The 20,867-nt window shown below is 51.1% G+C and overlaps 4 protein-coding genes across 4 annotated transcripts; 1 reads left to right on the forward strand and 3 right to left on the reverse strand.

The window, feature by feature from the left end:
* Positions 1-206: 206 nt before the first annotated feature.
* On the reverse strand, positions 207-17,115 carry LOC100897724 (lysine-specific demethylase PHF2; the record flags this gene model as incomplete). Its single annotated transcript, XM_003738900.2, has 14 exons — positions 17,012-17,115; positions 10,024-10,109; positions 9,174-9,291; positions 8,752-9,054; positions 8,265-8,463; positions 7,894-8,144; positions 7,474-7,717; positions 7,198-7,322; positions 1,742-2,124; positions 1,438-1,645; positions 1,193-1,350; positions 946-1,067; positions 620-830; positions 207-515 (listed from the first exon to the last, which is right to left on the reverse strand). Coding segments are annotated over exons 1-14 (2,821 nt in total), but the record flags the coding sequence as incomplete, so codon positions are not given.
* On the forward strand, positions 3,643-7,046 carry Usf (upstream transcription factor usf). The gene is made up of 5 exons (XM_018641882.1): positions 3,643-3,981; positions 4,653-4,802; positions 5,204-5,279; positions 5,444-5,629; positions 6,196-7,046. Coding segments are annotated over exons 1-5 (522 nt in total). The 5' UTR covers positions 3,643-3,873; the 3' UTR covers positions 6,198-7,046.
* Positions 11,547-12,958, reverse strand: LOC100909249 (Inositol phosphate kinase 2). The gene has a single exon (XM_003738893.2). It carries the CDS (start codon positions 12,948-12,950, stop codon positions 12,138-12,140), a length of 813 nt encoding a protein of 270 aa, XP_003738941.1. The 5' UTR covers positions 12,951-12,958; the 3' UTR covers positions 11,547-12,137.
* angel (protein) lies at positions 15,342-16,840 on the reverse strand. The gene has a single exon (XM_003738894.2). It carries the CDS (start codon positions 16,785-16,787, stop codon positions 15,474-15,476), a length of 1,314 nt encoding a protein of 437 aa, XP_003738942.2. The 5' UTR covers positions 16,788-16,840; the 3' UTR covers positions 15,342-15,473.
* Positions 17,116-20,867: the final 3,752 nt, after the last annotated feature.

The following is a 20,867-nucleotide window of genomic DNA, read 5'->3' on the forward strand; positions in this document are numbered from 1 at the left end:
TGGTTAGGGTGCCTAGCGAGCACAAAGAACTCGACATCATACAGAATCGTAGCAATAATACAATAAGAATAAAGAGAGAACATGTTAGGCGCCACAGCGCGACGCCTCGAGACCAGAGCAAAGATCACAATAAAAGCCAGTTGTCTCACGAACATCTCGAGTGTCATCACATTACACAGGATCAACCGAGTAGTCCTAAATCTCACCTCGTGGCTCGCTGATCGTTTCCTCTTTGATCCGAGGCGTGGGGGGAATCTTCTTCTTTCGTATGGGTTCGCGACGCTCTCTTGTAACCGATGGTGTGGTCGGGCCCACGAACTTCTTGCTCTCGGCTAGAGTACTCTCCATAACTTCCCTCTTGACACCCTCGCGCTGGGGTCTCTCCCCCTTCATGATTCCTTTGAGAGACACTCCTTTGGGATTCCATGCTTCGTCGTGGCGTTGCGGACCGCGCGTCTTCCCGCGCCTTTTGAATATTTTCGTCTCCTCGTCATTTGCATCGATTCCGAGGTATACTGAATAGAGAGTCGAGTCAGCGAATCATTGGAATTCGTCGATCCAAATGACGACGAATGGATCGGAGATTGTCGCGTTCGATGGCACATAATCTGAAACTCACCGAAGTCGTCTTCTGGCTTGCAGTTTTTCAAGGCTCTCTCGAATTCGTCCTCTTCTTCGTCGTAGCCGGTAGCGGACGATGCTGCTCGTTTAGCTTTCAGCCGTTCTTTGAGCTTTTCCAAGTTTCCGGAAGTTCTGCTTCGCCTAACTTCGTCGTGAGAAACAGTTGTTCCACCACTGAAGTTGAACGTACCAGACATACTCAGCATACCCTGTAAGTTCAAGCGAGCCTGAGACACATGCCAAACAGCTCCGAGTAGAGGGCTGCTTATTAGCGACTTCCGCGGGGCTCCGGGGATGGGAGTAGTTCATCACTAGCCCACCCACCTGGATAGCTTCCTGCTCTTGTTCCGGGGAGCCGAGATCGTCGGTGTCAGACGCAGTGTGTGAAATATTGAGGCAATCAATTTTCTTCGATGTCCGCGCATTCCCGCTGGGTCCACTGCCGACTGAAGATGAGTGAAATCATTGCTTCAATGACCGATGAATGATAGATATCAATTGGGGAGAGGGAAATTTCAAATACCGATGATCCATCGGATTAGCTCCAAGTATTCCATCGGAAAGGACTTACTCGATAGACGCAATTTGAGACCGCCAGCCTTCGGCGAATTCTGGATCTTCTTCGCTTTCTTTCCGAACGACGATATCGATGGCAGAGTGGGGACGATAGATGGTGCGTTCTCCTCCACAACCAAGCGTCCTTCGTCATCAGAAGAAAAGTCGTACATCCTGCAAAAACGGAAAACATGTCCAATCACAATCGATGCTCGTCGTCCGGCGTGACACGTAGAACTTAGTTTCAAACTGATTGCTCACTCTCTTCCGTCCACGGACTCGACACTATGCACCACGAATTTCGGAATGAATGGATATGCGAGGAAACCAGTCAAGCTTCCGGGAATCTCAAGACTTCGCGATGGGGCGGCAGACGAACAGGGGCAGCCCGGTCGTATAGAGAGCTCTGAACCGATATGGACGGATGGCGATGAACCGTTCGGTCTCGAGTCGAGTGGACTGACTGTCACTTATTCGGAACCATCTGATGAATTTGTCGAGTTTGCTTCCAAGTTTGCACCGTGAAAGGTTTAATAGTTCAGTCGGTGATGCCGGAAATTTATGCCTTCATGACACATGTCGGTGGTCACGTGAATCTCAATGGGTTCGGCTACAGAAAACGCAGGTGCAGGATTACTGTCCTCATCGTTGTTCTCATCTGATCGCAGCAGATCCTCCCGTATTCTTATGTCGTCCTCGAAGATCTCGATAGAAGCCTCCACTGAAGCACGTTTCCGCTGTTGTGAGCTCGACCGGATTTTCTCCACCAGGTCCTGGAGCGGTATCAGAAGCTCCCGAGGAATACGACGGTGATCGATTCGATCGAGTACGTCAACCACGCGGTCACATTGCAGCGAGATATTCTCGACGGCTAGGCGGAGCGCATCGACTGCAGGTAGATCCGCCGCCGCCGTCGGCGGTGCAGATGGACGAGGTTTAGTTGTTCTCCTGGGACGGCACGTCGTCTGCTCATCCGGCTCCTCGGGCTCGGAAGGGGAAGGAGTCTCACTGGAAGATGAGCTTGATGCATCCGAAAAAATGGCCGGCGGCACTGCTCCCGCCGTGAGCGGTGGTATGATCGGCAGTTCCGATTCGTCGGACGACGAGGACTCCAAAATTTCGACATCGGTGTCCTTCCCGCCTTCCGGAGGAGCCTCCTCCACCCGGCTCATCTCTTGCGAGCATCCGTCGCCGGAGAACGGCGGGAATATCGTCGGAATGGCGTTTGTTGTTAGAAGTCGTCGAGCCCCCGGTGCGGGCGTGACGTTCAGATACGATGAATGGTAATGCTTTGAACAGATAAAAACCCGGCAGAAATCCACACCACTCGGAAGATATTGGGCGCAATTTGTTCGCACCCATCCTAGAGTCGATTTGGGCAGCGTGTGAAAACTGACGTCACTAGCGGAATTCCGAGAGGTGCGGCCACAGCCGAGGACGACGCATCTGCGGAAATGAATCCTCCTCTGCGTCTTTTTCTTCGACTTATTCGGCATGTCCGCGGTCAGAAGCTCGCCGTCGTATTGCAATCATGAATTCTTGAAGCGGGAGCGAGCAGCATCTTTTTCACAATATTCGCCAGTCGGGATGATCCGGTGACGACCACCATCCAAAATTCATCATGAGAGCCACAATCTCTGCGATCTCCGCAGCCACACGCGGAACCACCGGTGCTTTTGATTGTGAGAGAAGTGCTGCTGTCACCATCCCCGAGTCAGCTGAAGAATTCAAAAAATTCCGCCAAAGCAGCGGCGCCTCCTAGGCCCGCATCGGCCAAAATATTGTCTTGGAGAAATGTGAAGAGCAGCGACGCCTCGAACACATTTCCCGATTCGGAACGCGACTATCCCGAGAAGAAGACTTCCCCACACAGCAATGCTGGGGCATTGCATCGAAAACAAATTTTCAGTTCCCGGGAAGTTGTGAAGCGGATGCGCGCGCAGCTCTGATTGGCCTAGCGTTAATGGCTCTGATCGCGGGTGAGGAGCTACATCAAAACAAGCATTCGACCGCTGCTCCCCAGAGTGATTCGAGCCAAAGGCGAATCGAATAGCCCATGAAGTCGCTCATTATTGTGGGAGCATTAAGGAAGCAGACGTGAACACGCATACTGCGGAGACAGATTCCTCCTTTCCATTCGGCCAGTCACATGACCTCGTGTTTGTTCCCGTGATCAAAAAGCACACACAGGGCTTCTAGCGAGTGGTGCTGCTAGCGTGGAGGTGGAGAACATCAATCAGCAGGAGCAGCCAGCCATCCAGTCTAAATCGCCAGCCGACAAACCAAAAAGCACATGCTTAATGCGAGACCACCAAGGGCCGAACCCTGCCCAGGGAGAGAGAGACAGAGAGAGGAAAAAAACGCAGAGCACCTACGGGTAGCTTCGTAGTGGGAAGTGTTCAGCCAACTGCAGCGCAGGTGTTCCTTCTTCTGGATTTCACCATTTTCTGAGCACTCAGGGAGATCACAATTATCTATGCAAGGGCGATCTGTTTTGCCGACTCCTCTCGAGACCAAACAGTGGCGCGCAAACGGGCATTATGGTCAGAAGTCGTGCATGGACCTCTATTTGTGAATAGGAGAACAACCCCTGTTCTTTTTGGACCGCCGGCTGGACGAAAATCGGAGGAGGATCGAATTAGTCGGCGTTTTCCCCTCTGAGATAGCTCGCGCTAGAGAATACAGTCGGCTTCGACCATGGAAACTTTCATCCTGGAGGAAGGCTCTAAAGGGCAGCTGACCGATGATCTAACCGGAGGACCCCAAATAGTTAGCGCTGATGGAGTCACCTACCGAGTTGTCCAGGTGAGTGCTGAACGCCTTCGCAAATCAGCGCCGAGGCGCTTCTGATTGTGAGAGGGAACGCGCGCGCGCGACGGTTCTCATGGTGGAGCTCGGGGCCCGGGCATTCCGCACTTTGGCTTGGCAGAAGTCGGATGTGAGATCAGGCCCGCATTGTGAGGACTTCAGATAGGTCTCGGATTGGAAAGTGATCCGGCATCCTAATGCCGGACTCATGTATCCCCGCGTAAGGGGCGGGTCGTCCTCGATTCGAATCGGCCTCACGGAATGTTGACTACCAGTCAATTCGTCCCGGGCGGATTTTTCATGAGTCGGAACTGATATCGAGGTCCGACGTATCGAGCCTATCTCCCCGCTCAAATGGTATCCAAGACAAGGCTCTAGGAAAATATGCGTGCCCCGCAAGGATGATGCGGCAGGTCGCGGAAACCGGTCCTTCCACAGTATGGACGACTGACACTCTTTGTCACCGAACACTCAATGATCTATCAGCGCGTCTTTCTGTTTATCTCGTCGTGGTCGACGATGGAAGCTCTTACAGTGTCTCACGGGAACTCCAAAACTCGTGGGCAATGTGGCTCGTAGTTTGGGGATGTATAACACTACGTGAATCCCTCCGAGGACTCCGCGCGAGTCTATCGATACTTGTGGTTCATCTTGCGCGCTCATTGCAGGTGTCGACGGAAGGGGCCGCCGTCTCTGAGGGAACCAGTGTCCAGCTGGTCGGCGGGAACGGTGTGACCTTTCAAAATGGCGAAGTTTCTACAACTTCTGCACCTTTCTACGTCATGATGAGTTCGGAACCCACAGAAAACGTTATAACGGTGAGTTACCAATACCCGGCAGTCCGATGGAAAAGTGGAAGGATCGCCCACGTCCATGCGATCGCTCGGTCCGCGAATCGACTTTATGGAATATACTATTTTCCTCATCGTGGGATACGGATAAGATGCTCCTCCATGCGCGTAGCTAGAGGTTCCAGACATTTTGTGAAGTACGTGAGCGGAATATTTGATCTAGTTCTCTCTTATCTCATGCGAGGCATCTGCAGAAAGTCGCTATCGACTCCACGACGTAATCGATCAGAGTAGCGTAATCCAGCCGCATGAGGAGGAATCATTCCGTGCCGAATGCACAAGAAATTTTCTTTGTACCTGAAGACTGCCGCGAAATCTCGGCGCACTGTGACTTTCATTTGTTACGAATCAAGAAACGTCGGTTCCAGACAACTCCACCTCGGATAATCGTCCCATCGAAAACCAGTCCCGGTAGCCACCCAGCCCCTCGTATAACCAAAACAGGTGCGCGTTGATCGATCAGAGGACCAAGATCAAATTTCCAAGAATTCAGAAGCTCTCGTGGAGCCCTACGGGCATTGACCACTCACGGCTCCATGACCGTTGATCGGCTCACATACATACAATCAGCTAGAAATGATTTTAACTTCTCGCCTCGCTCATTCCAGCGCGAGATGAGCGTCGACGCGCCACGCACAATGAGGTCGAACGGAGACGGCGAGATAAAATCAATCTATGGATTATGCGTCTCAGCCGTATCATACCCGACTGTCGGAATTCTGAGGTAGCGGTGACGACGGCCTCGGCGAAAAATCAAACTTTGCAATCCAAAGGCGGAATTCTTAGTAAAGCATGTGACTACATAGCCGAATTGAAGGACAAAGGCAACAAATACGATTTGCTCCTCGAGGTGAGAAATCGCGATATCCTGCGCCAAGTCTATCCGCATGGGACTCTCGAAAGTATCCTCGATATGTACATTCAGCGGGGAATGATTCGAGGCTTTGTCTTCCAGGAAACTCAGCGCTTGAAAGAGGACCTCGATGAGCTGCGGCACAAATACGAGGTTTCCCAGCAGGAGAACAATGTTTTCCGAGAGGCTTTAGCGCAGGCCGGGATCCATCTCAACATGAACGTCCTCAGATCGGACAACGAAGCCGAAGTTCCTGCAACACCCTCGAATACTGCGACTTCGAACTTCGAAGAATGTATATTAGAGCAGTAAGCCCGGCCTGCGGAAATTAAGACAAATAGTGTAATTGTGTAAATGTTGTTTGCTAGGAAAGACAGCAGAATCCCATGAGAGGGTGCTCTCCCTGGGCTCAGGGGAACACGTCACTCGCGAGATCCCTTACTCCTTGCCAGCTCGCGCTCCTCTCAATCCAAGCTAAACTTTGTACATGTTCTCCCCGAGAAGCATAAGAGACTTGACTTCATGGAATCCGACAAGCTTCCAATTTTCAATTGAAAACTGACAGCAGCATCGCGTAGTGACGAGATGATATGGCAGCGGCTAGTCTCAAATGTTCCGTTCGCTAAGGCTCAATGCCCTCTAGATAGTCCACAGGTGGCAAGTCGGCAGGATAATCGAATCCTCCAAACTGACGACGAGTCAGGATTGTACATAACGCGAACAACGAAGTTTCCACTGCGAGAAATACCTGAATTGTTCATTTCTAAGGACATCTCTCTTTTTCCGATTCGACCGGGCGGGATTGCCATCGATGTTCGTCTCCTCGGAACAGGAATAGATTTTGTGAAAATGCGCATGCAGGTCGCTCAAATTCACCGTCGAGATCTGGAATCACAGCCGATCTTCAAAACTGCGATCGAGTCTATCAGGCCCAGAGAGCCATCAGACGCTTCAGACCGTGTGATATGAGAGGATTCTTGTTCACCGATGGAAGTCTTGGGAGACGGACTCGAGACGGAAAATCGAGAAATAGGTAGTGAGAGAGGGAGATTCCCCCTGTCATGTGATATTGAGTTGAAACGCGATTAGGGACAGATGCACCGAGTCCACACTATCAACTGGAAATTGCGTCGATCATTTTTTGCAACAAGGCTTCCCGAATTCCGAGTAGTGACTAAGTGACTCTTTGGACTTACTGCTGGGAGCTTCCGTCATGAAAGACATATCGGCTGCGCGATTTGATTTAGCTCACCAACGAGTAACGACCGGCTTGACTGTATTAAAATCTAGGGCCTAGTTGTGATTTACAAGACTCTGTGTGCATGGTAAAGGTTGCAGGAAATTCCAAGGAACTAATAAATTATCCTGGAGACTGCAGCTCTTGACTCATGATACGAGGCGTCTTCGATATCCGAAGTGGATCTGAGCATGCTCGACAGCCACTTCAGAGTGGTATCTCGGTATATGCTCGCAAGGAATCTAATGAACTCAGTTCGTCAGTTCACTTACGCAGCGGCGGGACTCTTCAGGTTCATTTTCAGTGGCTGTGATTCTCGCTGCTCCGAGAGATTCTCCTTTCGAACTTTCTTCTTGCCGAATTTCTTCTCGGCGCACTTCACTTCTTTCGATAGGTCCTGTAAACCGTTCAGATGACAATGAATACACCGCCTCCATCACGGGAAGTTTTCATGGGAAGAGGTAGATGATAATATTCATCTGGCGTTGTTTGCTCTCCGCTCGTTCGGTCGGTCTCCCGGTCGCTCGATATAAATAACATATATTCACCTTGATCAATTTGGGCACGTTGATAGAATTGGGGATGGCTTCTATGCTGCTCTGGGGTCCTTGAGTCCATCTGCGGAGAACCGAGCAAAGCGCTTTTGCCCCGTTGACGAGATACATCGGCGGTCGAGTGGACTGGTCCTTTAGCTGCTCTATGACCGAAGCTGCCGCAAACCAGTTCAGGGTCTCAAATGACGGGAACATGAATTTCGACGGGCAATTGAGTCGCTGTTCCATTTCATAAACGCTGGAAAACACCGCATGAGTACACGATGATTCGCTCTTATCCCGGGACCTAGCGTTCCTAGCTCGGGCCATCGATTGGAAAACGTGATTTTCTATTTCGCCCTCCTGAAGAGATTCATACGCCGCCGTCTATCGACGTTGTTTATGACAAAGTGTCGTCAAAGATGAATGCTCCACCTGAGTTGAAGCCCGATGTTGAATGAATGGAGGAAGTTTCCCCCGAAAACAATCGAATCCGTTGTCGTGAGCACTGCGTGGATCCAGCCTGTCGGGATGAACAGCGTCTGACCGGCTTGGAGAGCTAAGCGGAAGCAGGCATCTACCTCGTCTCCGAGAAAGATCTCGCTCTGGTCTTTCGCGGCCATCCACCGCTCGTATTTCACTAGATTGTCCTCTGTCGGTCGGATGAGGTAGAATACTTTCTCACCCTGTAATTCCCAAACTGTTCGTTAGAGGGGATATCATCGTTATCGAATCATTGCAGAGCTCTCTCTGACCCCGTCAGCGGAGGGAGGGGGCAAGAATAGAATACGTCCGGAGGCATTTACCTGGAGAACGTGGTACCACACAGAGCTTCCTCCGAAATCGATATGGAAATCGGTGTAACTGTTTTCCGTCCCGATGAGGCAGTACTTCATTACGGCGGGCTTGGGATTGTTGTTCGCACGCTTGAGATTCTTCGGCCAACAGTTTTCCACCCAGCTGATCTCTGTCACGAGAGAAGGTGGCCGGACATATTCTGATAGCCTGCAGATGAAAATCAGATTCTTCATCAATATGACACATCGTGATCGTGCGTTGACTCAACGCCTCGCTCTCATTACAGATCTCTGTCGGATCTGCTTCCGATGCCGGAATCCACGCCGGAGGCGTAAGCTTAGGGACCATTCGGGGCTGCCTCAGAGGGTTCGATTCTCCTCCACGGATGAGATTTCGGAATCTCCGATACGGTAGCAATCCTCTCTGGCGTCAATGACAATGAACAATATATGTAGGTACATGGAAGAGAGAGCGGGAGGAGGAAAATAATTTCACCTCATCTCCGTGAACTCGAGGGATACGACATTGAAGACTTTGGTCCTGTTGTACGACGTGTAGTACTCAGCGAACTCGCCAAGCGTCATTTTGGTGCTTTCTTGCTTCAAGACATCGATTACGTCAATCATGAGCTCAGCACCCAAGAAGTCCACTATGTCCCCGATTGTGAGATCGTCTGGCGGCACTGTCAAGCCCAAATCTTCTTTCTCCGATACCAGGATGGGGTTCATAAACGATGTTTCTCTGAGATAATCGACTGTGACCTGATGTGCGGCTAATGTTGTGGTAACTTCGTGCCCGCTGCAATTAAACAGCGAAAATGTCAATGTTATCTTCAAGCGCCTCGGCATTCGCCATCTCCGATACCCTGAGCGAAGACTTCTAAGAGAGACGAAGATTCCGAACCGAAGATCACCGACCTTCTGAATTTGCGATTTTTAAGTTCTTGGACGAACACGTGCGTTCCCGACTGGACTTTCTTGCCATCCGCAAGAGGGTCGCTGTAATCATGGCGATGCCAGTTTGTTCTGACTTTCCCTGGAAGAGAATCACCCTCAGTGGTTTTGAAATATATTCCTCCGTCGATAAACGTAGGTGCATGTGACTTTTCTTCGAGGACATCATGGTATCCAACGTTTTTGTCGATCACATGAAGATATGACATTGAAGGTTTCTGGAAAGCGCCCACATATCGGTGGGGACGCTTTGAGCTGTCAAACAGGTTGACAATAGACATCCGAATGCGGCTCGTCTTCGGAAAACACAGCTTGCTGTCAGAGCCGGCGGCTGATTCTCGATCGCGGCTAACAAAGGCAGGAACGTCGAATGTCAACAGGCGGCGGGCGTCAGAATCGGCAGGGGTCTACTTATCGACTATTCGGAAGATGGAGAAAGCAACTTCTGATACGGCTGCCCGCGAACGATCGGCGATCTTTGCAAAAACTCTAACCCGAAGAGGACTTTCGGTTCCGGTGATGTTTTTCCCTTCTTTCCCTGCTTAGCGATTCTACCTGTACCGTCTTCATGCCATTTGTGGAGCTCTCCGGCAGCTCAAAACCTGAACAAATGGATCTGTGACGCAAATGTTCCGTGAAAGCATCTCTCTTTATCTTGCGACGACGCCGAGATTGAGCGCGAAACCGAAATGAAGAGCAGTCTGTCGCGCCCTGTGATTATCGACGACGATCGCAAACAGAACGATGAACGACAGAACAGTAGCGTCGCGCATACCTAATACCGAAGCATCATGATAGTCCTAGTCACACTCACATTTCGAGGGACCATGAGCGAGCTGGCAGTTTGGGCAGTGGTATTTGATGATGTCTCCAGCGTCGTGCTCCTTGACTCCAGTGCAGCTGCAAGAAAAACGCATAATCATGACTCATCTTGAATCTCTCCCCGATCAACATCGTTCGCTATAAATCCGACGAGCCGTAGAGCCTCTATCAGACCAGAAAATCAATCCCCGAATGGCTGAGAATCGTCTGATCTTCCTTTGGTGACCCTCGGAAAGGACACATTTCGTCGTCGGCGTATCTCAGCGCATCTATCAAGCTCCTCATCAGACCAATCGCCTGGAAGTTCTCATTGGACTTCCGTAGGACTGTCGAGTCAGAGCACCAGTAATTCTCCCAACATCCCAAATATTCTAGGGTTTTCCACTCCCACGCATCAGGATGTCACATTCAAGCCGAGTCTTCCCTCCAGAATATATTCCTATGCGCCGAGGAGGTTCCTCCGGTGTCCACATCCATATCCAAAATCACCTGTTTTGGACCGCAAGGGTGTCGCACGCAGCCGCTTCCGAAATCGATTTCTATTCGAGATCGCCGACGTTCTGCGCTTCGACTGATCGACAAGCTCGGGAAGATCGATTGCTCGAACTCGTCGCGTGGAAGCGCCAAGGGGCAGTCATGGAGCACGCGTCGAAAGTTTCCACCGGATTATAGCCGTTCGATCACGAGCTTCGCCGAGAACGATTTTCCTCGTCGCACGACGTGTTCCCAGCGTATCGTATGATCTTCGGAACTGGGCTCCAGAAAATAGGTCAAGAAACGCACGTAGACGGCTCGAGCTAGCGAAATCATATTTCTAGCACACGGACAATGCTTGAATAGTCGAAGCAGAACGACCATTATTCGAAAACATCGATATCACTTTATTGTGGGTTCGATCATTCAAACATCGATCTGAAACTCGGGACTCTTTCCCCATTCTCTAAATCTTGACAGTGGTTCCTGAATACTGCTCGTCTCGCCCTTGCAGCTCAGACTGGTATCTCTTGACGGTACGACGCTCCAACCTGCTGGTCGCAAATCCGTCCGCTTATCCTACTCGATCACTCAACCTGTTTATTTCCTACCTATCCATTCACGAAGGCTTCAAGGAAGAGGAGTGGAGCGGAACTCTCTTTTCTGAATGAGTGATTAGTGATTACACACTCTCACTCACGCGTCTGAACTTGGGATCAATCAACCCTCGACTCACGGATACGAGGCTACTGCACCCGTACGATTCGAGAGTTAGCGCTATGTACAGAAAGAGAATTCAATAGTTCACTAAACACATGGGTTTATACAGATGTCTCGATGCATGTATATAACTTTGTTGAAGAGACTCATCGAACTCTGGTACCGAGCATGAGCGGCATCCCATCTTGTTTCCCTCTTGATCGAGGAAGAGTGAGTCCTCGGGTCAGAATGCTATAGATGGGAATTTCGCTCGACGTCGCATCAGACGCAACGATGACTTATCCTTTGATTTCTAGCTTCGTTTACAACTCCCTCACTAATACACAATACCCTATTCGCCAGAATCCGAATTAGCTAAGCACGGATGAAAGTTTCCCGAAGCATCGACAACTTGCGGGCGGGAGACCTTGGCTCTTGTGAGAAGGCCAGGAAATAATACTTCGAATGCATGATGATAACAGTCTTTGACTCGGAATCTCAGAATAGATCGGTCGTATGTTTGTGGCTCTCCGATTTCGCCTCAGTCAGTCCAGAACATATTCTAGTCCACAAGCGACGTCATTCAATTACCGAACGACGCACATCGGCACGCTCACGAGGAGGATCGCTCTTAGATTGAATAGGACGACAGGTGGACCAATGATCCGCGTTTCGACCGTCCGGTCCGGTGAAGGATATCATCGTCTTTGGCAGCATCAACCGAATCGGATGCGGCGAGATTATTTTCTTTCTCAGGTAGGAAGAGTTTTCCACAATCCAAATACATATGTACGTAATTGAGATTGACGATCTCCGAGCTCCTGAACTCCAGGATCCACGCGTGTAGCACCATGAACGCACCCGTCGGTGCTCCGAGGTGCCGCAAGACGACTTTTCGGAGATGGCGTGGGTACTAAATTTCCGCTGCGGCGTTCATAGCTTATCCATCGCCATGCAGAAATGATCCAAGAGTTTCTCCAAGCCATAGATATAGTTTTCATCGGCACCCGTCGCCGGGAAGACGTGCGCGAAATCGATTAATTTAACGGTGGTTTTGAGCTCGACTGCGTCGTAAACGAAAAGTATCGAGCTCGAATAAAACGTAAATCTCTCTTGACTCTTGAACCACTGCAGGATTTTCCGTAATTCCTCTACAATCGCGGGAACGCAGTCGACGTTGGCGGCGACGAATGTTTTGATGGCCTCCGGGATACTTTTTTCCGTCTGTTCCAATCCGAACTCTGCACTATACACATGACACCGTCCTCGTTCGACAACCCGCATTCCTAAGAGTCGATATCCGATCGTCAACTGCGGAGGGTAGCGTTTTTTTGAGATCTCGATTTTTTCTTTTGACGCCAGAGGGTCGTGGATGATCCTCCCGATCTTGATGTCGGCGATACAGGGCTGTTTGAAGCCTCCGCAAAGATCCTCGAGTTTCATGTACGAGATACTCCGACCCTGGTCCAGCTCGCCTTCGAATACACCGAGGTAACGAGGGGTGAAATCCACGAGTTGGTGGAGGATGGGATCATCACAACTGTCTCTCGAGGAGCACATTTCACGGTGTCGTTCGAGCATCAAATAGAACTCGTGTTCCCGTCCGGCTCTGGCGTCGTTGGGCACCAGAGGTTTGAGAATGGACCCGTCTTTATGCCGCAACATGCCCAGCTTGTGTTTCCCTTCACCGTGACGGTGGCCGGCGATCTGGTGGTCGAGCAGCTCGGTCGAGGTGGGCAGAGGCATCTTCTGAACTTCCGTTTTGGCAGATGTCTGTGACCCGCTCTCAAGTGCAGGTGTCTCTGACGAGACAGCCGGTACCGCAGCTGGGGCTAGGGCCGCATCGTTGCTTGTCAAGGGCACTGCCGTGGCTGGGGTTGCAGCTGCTGGCGGTGACGATGAACAGGACGACGTCAATGGTGATTGTGAAATCGAAGATGATTGCAGGAACGACGGGCTTGTCGATTCTAAGCTCGACGCACAGCTTTGATGGACAACAGATAGAGACGCCTGCGGCGACGGCGACCCGGGGAGGCGATGATGATCTCTAAAAGAGAAAGTTGCTCTGAGTGCTCGGGGCTCTTCCTCGGCCGGGGCCACGCCTAGGGCGCTCATGCGACACAAAGCAACATGCACAGCTGATGAATTCATCGCTAACTCGACTCGTGTCCGGCGAGTGTGTAGGTGTAAGCGTGTGAGTGTGACAGGGAGCTCCGTTCACAAAGTCAGATTAGCGCGGATGATGGCAAATGGACGAAAGGAGCCGGAACGGTCACGCGGATGAGCGGGCAAGTGGACGGACGGATGTAAGCTGGGGCGGGCGGGCTGGCTGGCTGGCTGGCGAACGGACTTGCAGGAGGATTAGAGATTCAAAGTAAAGTATTCCAGGAGACACTGTCGATGATGATGCGGGAGCGGAGAAGCAGTTAATGGTGGGTAGTTATCGGTAGGCGATGGCTGCGGTGGAACCAAAAGCCTACAACGACACCGAGTCGATGAAACCACCGAGAGCAGAATCGCATGAGCAGCCGTCGGGATCAACGTAATCCAGAGCGTGCGTTCGGCCAGGTTTCAGAGACGAGTGATCGCTCGCAGAAATCCTCTCGTTTTCCGCCTTCGAAACTCGTGGACTCGTTCGGAGCACTCAAGTAGTAATTGTCGCAGTGATATGCTGCTGCGGGCGGGCACCGGTAGCTATTGAAGCTGCTTTTGAATGACAGCCTGCTGCTCGCTCTACCGCTTCTTATTGAGCTGGTTCCGGGGCGAGGAGCTCGCTCGGTTCTGGAACACCGAGTCTTGCTGGAGAGGATCAGGAAGAGACAGCGTCGACAATGCGATTCCAAACGATACAGACTGACGAGAAGCCGAACATCAGGCGAGTTTCATCTGCGGACGCTGCCGCGGGGCCGTTTGTGACGTCGGCGTGACGCAAATGGCGAGGAGGCTGTTCGTTACACGACGAGGAAGGGCTCCCACCACCGACACCACCACCAACCACGATTATCATCATCGGCGACGTCGACGTCGACGCCGGCTAGCCGGCCAGTCGGCCAGTCGGCTACCGCCGCCGCCGCCGCCTGCAACCTCACCACCACGAACAGCGACGAGGAGGGAGGACGATGCTGGAAAACGCGCCACAATCGGTGAATTGAAGCAAATCATTCATTCGAAATACAATTAGCTGCCAGCTCCGAACGTGCCGTTCAGCTTTCGGGAAGGCCAACAACCGATTCGGCTGCTCCTCAGCAGGCTTCTTCCAAGGATGCCGTTGTCGCCGGAACGGGTGTCTACGTGAGAAGCTGCACGGGCCGGAGGGAGCAGGCTCCTCCCCGAGTTCACACACGTAGTCAGATTCCTCAGACTCGCTCCGCCGAAGTCTTGCTCTAGTTCCGCGCGGTCGCTCCCGCGCTGCGAAAACGAGAACACTGGATATCGTCGGACTTCTGGTTGAGAGCGGTTCTTAACCAAATGCAGCCGGGACGATACGCGTCATTCTCGCGAGGAGGAGTCGGATCCGACATGCATATCTTCAGAATTATGCTTTCTCGAATATACGACGATGATACAGATAGACGCGTGCTTTCGCATTCATCCTTTCTCCATCTCTCTCGCGAACAGGCTCACGAATCACCGTGAGGATTCATGCCCTGTTTCCGCGGTTCATTTCCGCAGGTCTTCCCGGAAGCTTGCACGCAATCGGTGTATTCTTGCTTTTGAAAGCCCAATCAGACTCCAAGGCTATCGAGCCCTCGGGCGACTGAAGCCCTGGGATTGCCTAAAAAACTCTCAGGAATGATTCGGGAGACCTCCGTTGGGTCGTTTCTTCATTCTGATATTTTCCCTGTGTTGGAGTTTTTTCAGCGGCCGATCTTGCGGATCGAACGACACCAATTCTCATTCTGGAGCATCGTTTCAGGCGAAGTGCTCGAGAGCCTACTTCATGAGGAAATGTGGAAAATGGCGTTTGAGCATCATGAGAGATAACTTTCTTCCTATGGGGAAACGTCGAGTGCTCTTTTTTCCGTCCAACCAAGGTCGACACGCTAAGATACCCGGCTCAATCGCATGCTTATTTGCAGTGATTTCTTCCTACATATTCTATCGCATAGCTTCAGCGGACCGAGTCTCGAATTTAAATACGCTGCGCTCAAGCATCTGCGCAGACTCATTTTTTATTCACTTGATGATCTCTCCATTCCCTCTGCAGTAACTACCCCTCCTCCTCAAGCGTTGTATATTTCCCCGAATCGGAACTCAGGACACAAAATTTCACCGGTCGAGGTAGTCGGCCGGGATTCCTTTCAAGATAAAACGGCTCGCCAGAGGCAGATGGTCTGATCCCATCGCTGCATTCGGTATGCTTCCGAGAGCATCTAGCTCATTTTTGACCATCAAGTCCAGTGTGGCAGTATGCCGCAGCAGTCTCGATGCTTGGAAGAAGATGTAGTCGACCGTCTCGGCATTATCGACGTACGTTGATACTTCCGGCAAGCCTTTCTTTGTGTGGCTGTAACACGACTGGAACTTCCCTAAGGTGTGGGAGATGATATTGTGGTCGAAGGCGTACTGTAAGGAATCCAGGGCCTGCTCTCCGAAACGGGATACGAAAGTGTCTTCGAAAATCGTGTTCGGCAATAGATTTCCGACGTGAACCTCTTCCGGCTTGATGACGGTTCCGGTGCGAGGTCCGGAAATTTCACCGTGCAAGAGACCATCGACCTCAAGCTTCCCAGAAACGACGAACCTGTACAATGGGCAGTGAGGAGTTGCATTCAAATCACCGCAGAGAATCGTCGGTGCGTAAATTAGTTGCCCGTTGGCTCGGGAAACGCCGAGGAAAGCGGCTTCCTCCACGTTGGCCATGAGGTACCGCAATTGCGCCAGCTTCACGTCTCCGCGTTTCGGATTAAAGAGTAGGTGGGTTGTTGCGACGCACAGTTTTGCTTGGCGATTTGCGAGCGGCGTGAGAGTAACTACCAATCCCACATTGTCACGATTGAGTGTTCGACAACCGGGCTTGAGAAATTCCACCTGCGATACATTGAGGATTCCGAAGACGCTCTTCTTCCAGAAAACCGCACATCCTTCGTTTTTACCTCCAGTTTTGCATTTGAAAACATACTCGTAGCCTTCTCGAGCCAAACGCGGCCCAAGGAAATCCTCCAGGTGATCCGCTTGTACTTCTTGTAAACAAAGAACATCGCAGTTCTGGCGGAGCAGCTGCTCGATGATCCTTCCGCGTCGGTATTCCCACGGGAGGAATTCGCGCTTGATATCTTGGTAGACTATTGGGTGATTGTCGAGATTCTCTTGGGCCAGAATATTGAATGTCATTATCGAGAATTCTATCTCATGCTGTCTCGGTGCCATCGGTTGATGACTGACGGGTTTCCATTTGGTGAAATTCCGCGCCATGCGTTCGATTTGCGCATCGTCAAGTGACGTTGCCATCTTTCCTTTCGAGCGACGGGAGCCCGGAGTCGAGCTTCGTCCCTGTGACGGTATTTGACTCTTGAAGTATTTTGAGACTTTTGAAACGGTCGGAGAGGCCCGCAACAGCGCGCGCCGAAGATGAAGCAGCATGAATGGCACGAGCGGGAGCGGATCTCTCCAGCGCCGGAACTTCGAAACCAAGGAACTACAACGGTCCCTGACTTCGGGTAGTTCTGCTAATGTCGGCGATAAGTTTACAGTACGACAGTGGAATTCGCATCATTCACAATTCACGAGGCACAATAGCAGACTCTGCCGTTCGCCGCTCTTCTACGATGGATCGAAACAAACAAAACAAACGACGACCTACATACCTTCCATGGAACCAATCTTTGCAGACATCACACTGTATCATGAAGCGCTCTGGGTCATACGGCTGGCCACAGAGGCAGTAGAGGGGCTCCTTCGTACTCGACATGACGACCTAAAGGGTCGAAACACAAAGGAATTCCGGAGGAACGCCCATTCAACGCACAGCACCGAAAGAACCCGAGGAACGCGGGAGCGATTTCGATACTCAGATGGACTTCGAATCGGTTGTTTTGGAGGTTGAGCCGAGATACTTCTCAAAGTTTCAAGGCTCGGACCGATCCGAGAATTGCAGCCGCAAGAACGCTCACTTAGGATTTCAGAGTCTGAAGCTCAAAGCTACACAGCTTTCGGGAGAACTGATCTCTCGCTTGATTTTCATGTTCTTCGAGACATTCCCATGGCTGACGCTAACCCGCCAGGGACGGATAACAAACATTCTGGGAGCTCTCCGTCGGATAGCTTAAACGACGGAAGTACTCAGGAAGCGAGCCCCGAGAAAACACACCTACATCGTGAGCTGAAACTAACCGGCAGCGACCGGTGTCGATCTTCGTGAAGGAAGATTCTCGAGTTTGACCGAGTGTTGGAATTCCGAATATTCAACCTAAAATCTTTCATAGCTAGTTCGCACTGCGAGGTCGAGATCTCGAACCGCTCAATCCGAGGCTGTTGAGGAAATCGGGATTGCTCCACTGCGAGAGCAGCCGAGATAGTTGATCGTGGAGTTTTTCGATGCATTCCATGTGAATGCAAACAAATTTTGGAATTTGGAAGAAAAGATCGCGCTCCTTTGATTCGAATGATGGAAAAAAATTTTTCAGACCGTCCAAATTTTTTGAAACCGAAATCTCGATCTGAACTGCAACGCGTTTTTGAAAGGCACTATTCACGACTTACGCGCGTGGCGCGCCGCCGAGAGAAAAGTCATCAGCCAAACGAGAAGGAATGCAGGAGGGATAAACAACATGGATCCGATTGCCAATTGACGTAGAGAGACCAGGCTGGAGCTTATCCTAGAAGAGAGATACACTATTGCCAGAAAAATAGGGAGAGAAGATCAACCAGAAGCATGGCTGTCCATCTAGACTCATGACTCACGATCGGCAGAACGAGGAAGAGCAGCCCGACGGACGGCTTGAAATTCAATAGGGGAGGAAAGGTTTTTTAGGGCATGCAAGATCGTGTTTTGAAAATAGATGCGCCACGGATATCGGCATGCGCGAGATTGATACAAAAGGGGGACGGAAAGGAGCAACCAGGAACCGGAACCGTGTCGCGCAAGTTTCCCGGAAGCGAATCTTCCCCGAGGATCCATTCACAAAACGGAGAAACTCGAACGTTCTTCGAACGACTTGCGACGAATTCCGGGATCGATTCCCACTGCCAACTTTCAGCCATCCGCTCGCCGGGGCGCTCTTGAAACGGTTATGTCTCCTCGTTCCAGAAGTCCATTCGAAACTTTATTGCCTCTTCTCAGTCCTCGATGGATATGGATTTCACGGACTGAGCACGAGCTTCTCGCTCAATCCGCGACTGTAATCATCGAGGGAACAGGAGCGGGACGGCTGGCCTCGCTGAGTGCTGAGCCGACTTGGGGATGATCACAATATGCTTTATTAGAGGATGACAGAAGCGATTATTAGCCCGAAGGAGGGTACCCGAGATATCATCAAGAGCTCGATCGAATGGCGCTCGATTCACGATAAGCCCCTGTTAGCGACCTCACCCAAGAGCTACGGACAACCGTTTCGCGGAAATCAGACGGATACGGGACGAAGCGGTTGAGACGCTCAAAGTGCCTCAACTATCCTTTTCCGGGTGGAACAGCTGTTCAACGGTGCCCGTGTACCGATGTATGACTTCCATACGGGAAAACCCATCCGACCTCGGAGCGTTTGGACTAGGCTCATTCTTCTTGAACGGTCTCAGGCACAGAGCAGCCGGGGTTGTGATAGCCTCCTCCATGAGGCGGTCGAGGCCTCCACAATAAGAATCGAGGCTCGAATCGTTAGCAACATTCGAGGTCAGATCCTGATCCAGAAGCTCGCCGATGATATCACCGATGCAGAACACGGTGAGCCCCCTCAATGTGCGACTCAGGAGCGGAAAATGAGCTCCCCAGTTACATCGCAGGGGAGTCGAGTTTAGAAATCGGCGATCACGGAAAAACTCAATAAGAGCCAATGTATTCGAAAGGATAAGATCAATCCGATCACAATCTCACACAGAACCTCACCCATCCCTCGAGCCTCGAAGAATCGTGGTCGGACTCACGCTCGCACACCGCAGCATTGTATCGACGAATTAAGCATCTTCGGAGGCAAGGGAAAACACGAAACGTCATGAGCGAGGAGAATTCGGAAAGCAGAAATCCCGCGATCGAGGGAATGAATCGTCACGCGCCTCTGAGATAGCCCCGACGAAGGGCTGATTGATAACCATCGAATGGCGCCAAGACAGACTGATAGAAGCTTGAGAGTTTGAGCACAGCAAGCGATTCTCTGGAAGTTTCGGGAGAAATTCGAAAATCAACCAACGCGTCTCGGAAGAGCCTCGGAGAATCGGGATAGCAATTGTCAGGGAGGTTGAAAAAATTCGGAATCGACCGCTGCGCCGACACAGCGTCAAGAGAGCCCGAGGCATCGAGCCCCAGAAAAAGTCTCCCAAGGTGAATGTCGCTGAAATCTTCTCGTCCGAGGGTAGACCGCTATCCCTGATTGGAAACCACAAGCGGACAAATAAAGCGATGAGAGATTCTACTGTCGAGGCGACAAAAAAGAAGTGGAAGGTTCCTTAGCGAGAGCCATATAATTGGTAATCGGTCGATATGTGTGCAGGATCCTAGGCTGAGAATCGGGTGTTTCTCCGAGAGCTCCTCCTCTCTCTGCTCATTACTGAAGCAAACTAGCGGCACCCTCAGGCATTCTATCGCCGATTCGGGCGGGAGAATCACAGCTCTCACCTCGAAAATCCTCAATTACCCGCTCTGGAGTACCATCTGATTCCGTCGATGAGTGATACGTCACTTTTAGCGTAGAACTACGCTATAGCCCCCAGTGACGGGCACCAACTTCAATGGGGAGTATTGGGGGCCAAAGCTCGAATTTCGAGCTTCGAAATTGCGGAGATAGCATGCGTATGTGCTGGGGTCGTCTGCTAAAGGCTTACGCACTTTTTCTATGCGACTCACCTGTGTAACAAACTTGTCGAGCTTATTTCTCTGAAACAGAGCGCTTGACAATGAAAATGGTGATGGCTGAATATGTCCGGCTGAGAATGAGGCACCCTTCATGCTACTCAATTTCCCCCTTATCTTGATTATTTCATAAAATACAGGCCAAGGAGTAGGCTCGTTCTCGCAGAACGTCGGAACGAAGACTCGGAGGCTGAAAAACTGAGGGCAAGAACCCTCAGCATACCTTGATTAGTCCCAATCGACTGTTCTGGAAACGCTATGTCGATTGATTGACCCAGAAATTCCCTCTTCCTGATTTTAAACATATATTTGGCGGAGAGTCTCTCCTCCGCTAGGGATGGATCAATTTCTTCAGGATCGCCTCAGTTTTTGCTAAATTAATCGTTGAAACTTTCCTCAGACAAGACAACTAACACCTCCGGTTGAGGTTGTATAATGACAGCGGAAAAGGATGTTCGCGCGTTCTTCAGTTCATATGGACTGATGGTAGTCATGGAATCTAATGTACCTTTCATACGCATAGTCGCGATGTTCTTTAATCCTTATATCCTCCACGAGGAAGTGTGGCACTCGGTCACGTACCGGTTGCTGTCCGAATTGCGGGTTGCCAAGCGGAAAACGACGCCGCACTCGGTGCAGATATCGGACCGTCCGTATATCCG

The sequence above is a fragment of the Galendromus occidentalis genome, unplaced genomic scaffold (assembly GCF_000255335.2).
Source record: "Galendromus occidentalis unplaced genomic scaffold, Mocc_1.1 scf7180000076352, whole genome shotgun sequence".
Lineage (NCBI taxonomy): Eukaryota > Metazoa > Arthropoda > Arachnida > Mesostigmata > Phytoseiidae > Galendromus > Galendromus occidentalis.